This window comes from Gekko japonicus, unplaced genomic scaffold (assembly GCF_001447785.1).
Source record: "Gekko japonicus isolate JY-2015 unplaced genomic scaffold, Gekko_japonicus_V1.1 scaffold844, whole genome shotgun sequence".
Taxonomy (NCBI): domain Eukaryota; kingdom Metazoa; phylum Chordata; class Lepidosauria; order Squamata; family Gekkonidae; genus Gekko; species Gekko japonicus.
In genome coordinates this window covers 591,622-596,084 of record NW_015166448.1, presented here as the reverse complement: position 1 = coordinate 596,084, position 4,463 = coordinate 591,622, and the positions used below count along the sequence as shown (strand labels likewise).

The 4,463-nt window shown below is 43.5% G+C and overlaps 1 protein-coding gene across 1 annotated transcript in view; it reads left to right on the top strand.

Annotated features, from left to right (window-relative positions):
- The window catches only part of SACS (sacsin molecular chaperone), a 30,466-nt gene that overhangs the window by 7,796 nt on the left and 18,207 nt on the right, over window positions 1-4,463 (top strand). The window contains 1 exon segment of the mRNA XM_015412009.1: window positions 4,355-4,446. Within this exon segment, the coding sequence (XP_015267495.1) occupies window positions 4,355-4,446 (92 nt within the window).

The window sequence follows — 4,463 nt, the reverse complement described above, 5'->3', positions numbered from 1 at the left end:
CCTGGCCCCACTGGTGGACCTTCTGATGGCACTGGTATTTCTGGCCACTGTGTGACACAGAGTGTTGGACTGGATGGGCCTTTGGTCTGATCCAACATTGGCATCTCTTATGTTCTTATGTTATGTTCTTGCATTTCTCCACAGATCTGGGAAGCATATTTTAAGGGCTTGTTTTCCACTAGTAGGATTTTTTTTGTCATCACAATGTTGGTTATAAATGATTGTTTACCAAACTGGCCAGCTGTTACTCCCTTGAAAATGTTCTGTGATGTTTCTGCTCATAGTCAATTAGATGTTAAGACCACGGGCCAGGCTCTGCTGTAGCGGCCTGCAGTAGGAGCCTGCAGTAGCAGCGGCCCCTAATTAAATGCCTGGCAGAAGAGCTTCGTCTTACAGGCCCTGTGGAACTGCAAAAGGTCCCTCAGGGCCCTGATCTCCGGGAGCTCGTTCCACCAGGTAGGGGCCGCCACTGAAAAGGCTTCGGCCCTGGTGATAGCTAGCTTGGCCTCCCTCGGGCCAGGGAAGGTCAACCGATTTTGGGACCCTGACCGTAGTGCTCTCTGGGGTATATACGGGGAAAGGCGGTCCCTCAGGTATGTTGGCCCTAAGCCATATAGGGCAAAGGTAAGAACCAGCACCTTGAAGCGGATTTGGTACGCTATTGGCAGCCAGTGCAGTGTCCTCAGCGCAGGCTGGATGTGTTCTCGTCTAGGGAGGCCCATCAACAGCCTGGCCGCAGCATTCTGCACCAGCTGCAGCTTCCGGATCTGTGACAAGGGCAGCCCCATGTAGAGAGTGTTACAGTAGTCTAGTCTCGAGGTAACCATCACATGGATCACTGTTGCTAGGTCAGCGTGGTTGAGGAAGGGGACCAACTGCCTGATCAGCCTAAGATGGTAAATGGACGACCTGGCAGTGGCCGCCACCTGGGCCTCCATGGTAAGGGAGGAATCCAGGAGGACGCCCAAACTCCGCACCTCCGGCACTGGGACCAATGGAACACCACCGAAGGATGGAAGAGGGATCCCTGCCCCTACACCGCCCCAACTCAAGCACAGGACCTCTGTCTTTGCTGGATTCAGCCTCAGTCGACTCAGTCTGAGCCAACCAGCCACAGCCTGTAGGGCCCCGTCCAGGTCTTTTGGTCTGGATCCAGACTGGCCACCCAACATCAGTGGATTTACTCAGGGAAAGCCACTTGTGTTGATCTTATTCCAAATGAATTGCTTAAGATTAATCAGTGTCGGTGGGCAGAAATTCTTGCTCCCTTGTTTACTTGGATAAACGAGACAGGAGTTATCACAAAATCACGGAGGCACACAATAATTATGCTGATTTTTGGTTCCCAATCTGATCCTGGTTGCTATCAGCCAATCAGTTTATTGTCATGTTTAGGCAAACCATATTCTTCTTACTTGTTGAAGATTCTTGTAGTGTGGCGAAAGCAACAATATATTTTAGGATGGGAACAGACCAGCTTCAGTAGTTCAGCCCTGGTTCATTATCTGCTCTTACCCTCCTTGCTAGAAACATATGCACATCTTCCAGATGGTATTATTTATGTAGGGTATATGGACCTAAAGGGGGCTTTTGATTCTGTCCGTTGGACTAGATTGTGGGAGAAGCTGCAAGGTACCTCAGTTGATAAAAGGTTAATATTGTTTGCATTCTGACACTACTGCTCAGGTTTGTTGTGGACAAGGGGGTGAACTGTGACTCATTCAGCCTTGAACGTGGTATCAGACAAGGTTGCCTGCTGCGTATTTAATTTATATTTAAATGATCTGTCAAGCCATTTTGATCAATCGTGTCATAGTATTCTTATTCTGCTGTATGCACACAATGCAATCTTGTTATCCCACACTTGTATTGGTTTACAGAAATCCTTAAAGCTTTTTTCTGACTACTGTTGCAAAGAAGGTTTGACAGTAAACTGCCAGAAGTCCAAGTTAGTGGTTTTTACTTCAGTGGTGGTTATGAGGGGCTGCTTTTTGTATCTTCCCTACTCTGATAGAATTTGCTGTTGCTCCCTTTCATATTTTATTGGAATGCCCTCGATATTTTAATCTGCCATTTTATTCCGTGGTGGCTGGTGACTTTCAATTATTTTAATCCAAGAAGAGTGGTCCCCTTCCTACTCTCAGATCAAAATCCTAATATAATCTTGGATGTTGCAAAAAAAATTATTCCTTTTGTCTTTTGAGAAATAAATAGAGAATGAAATTTCAGATTGTTATATGGCTCAAGGCACTGAGTGATAGAACTTTTGTTGGCCAAGGGAAAGGAAGGAAAGGAATTTGACTCAGTTCTTGAGATTCCCTTCCTGAAAATAGTGACAGTGGCATGGGTTCATGCTTCACGCTTTCCATAATTGAACTTCTCTGCCATCTCCCCATCTTCCTTTAGCAATTCTGTTATTCCTTGGTCATCCAAAGGCCCAAATGCTTTTCTAGTTTGGGTTCCTGCTCTGGATATATTTAAAGAAGTGTTTATTGTTTGTCTCAATGCTTTTAGCAACCTGCTCTTCAAATTCTCAGTTTGCATGCCTAATTATTGACTAACATTTCTGTTATGCCAGTAAAGGTTATTGGAATTGGAATTGGACTAACATTTCTTTTGCCGGAGCCTGTGGTCCTACCTGTTCAATTCATTGGGGCAGACCTTCCACTTTTTAAAAGAAGCCTCCTTACTTTTTATAACTTACTTGACTCTTTTGTATTTCTCTTTCAGCTTCTTTTTGACTATTTTCCTCATTTTTGTAAGTTCCCTCATTTGAAATCAAATGTCATAGTTTTGGACTTTAGGGGTAACTTTCCATTGACCTGAATGCTGAATAGCATTGTGGTCACTGTTCCCAATTGATTTAACAAACTTTACATCTCTCACCAGGTCTTGGGACCCACTCAAAACCAAGTGCAAGATCACTACCCCTCTGGTTGGCTCTGTGACCAACTGTTCCAGTGCACAGTCATTTATGATGTCTAGGAATATCATTTCTCCAGCATGGCTCAAGTACTTGTTTGCCCAGTCAATGTGAGACTAGTTGAAATCTCCCAGTATATTAATATTATCTGCTCTAGTTGCCTCCCTTCTTTCCTTCGCCATCTCAAGATCAGGCTCAGGGGTTTGATTAGGTGGTGACAGTACATTTCCACTTTCAAGTAACCTTTAGGGCCCAATATTTCCACCCATATTGCTTCTGTTGGGGAGTTCATTCCTCTAATGTTTTGTTAAATAATTGTTTCTATGCTGTCTTTGATGTACAGTGCAACACCTCCCCCAACCCATTCCTTCCTGTCCTGCCTGTGGAGCTCATATCCAGGGATGACTGTAGCCCATAGATTTTCCCCATTCAACCATGTTTCTGCAATACCTACGCTATCTAAAGTGTCATTGAGCACCAAGCACTCCAGCTTCCCCATCTTGGCTTGGAGCTTTCTAGCATTGGCCTTACCCTTTGTTGCTACACATGGCTCTTCTTTGCCATCCTACCCTCACTCCCAACTTCTGTTATGCTCCTGTCAATATTACCCTGAGTGTTTACACAGTCATCCCTTTGGACTGACTTGTCCTGAACCAGAGGCTCCCCAGCTCTTGTTGGCTTCCCCCCTGCAATTAGTTTATGTAGGTGATCTCTAGAAGCAGGGGAGATTCCAAGAGACAGTGATAATGAAAAAGCTGGGGCCAAAGAAAGAAAACAACTTGCAAGTTCTTGGGGATAGCACTTTTCCATCCCTCTCTGCTCCAGTTGATCTATCCTGGGTACCTTTTCATAAATTATAATTTCATTCTCAGCCTTTGTTGGACATCTCACTAATGCAATTATATATACAGAATATACATATAATTACTAGAGGATTTGAAGATAGTTTCAGGTGGGTAGCCATGTTGGTCTACAGTAGAAGAGCAAGATTTGAATTCATATCTGAGGAAGGGAGTTTGACTCTTGAAAACTTAGAGTCTGGGAGTCTTGTTGGTCTTTAATCTACTACTGGACTTGAATCTTGCTCTTCTAATGGATTTGAAAAAAATTGATTGCTACGAAAGCTTGGTAGGGCTATGGAAAAGCATATTGTATAGCTTCACATTTGTTCAAGTCACGGTTAATTGTACTGAGGAATGTGTGTGTCCTCAGCAAAGCTGGTTTGTTATATGATGTTGACTGAGAAGTTCCTGGGTCATTTGCTTGGGTAGGGGAGGTGGCAGATATGAACATGGACAAGAAACTAAGCTTTTAATCTATTCAAAGTTGTATATAAAAGTATGTGGTATTACTACTTTTCAATATTCCTGCTTTTGAACAGTAACATAAATTATTTATTTTATCAAAACTCTGTTTTTAATGACATAATAGGTCCCTCTTCCCAGGTCTTGAAGGAAGATTGCTTGCTGATGACTTGAAGCCTCAAGTTCTGTCTGCTTTGAAAGAAGCTGCCAACAGTAGAGGTAATATATATATATAT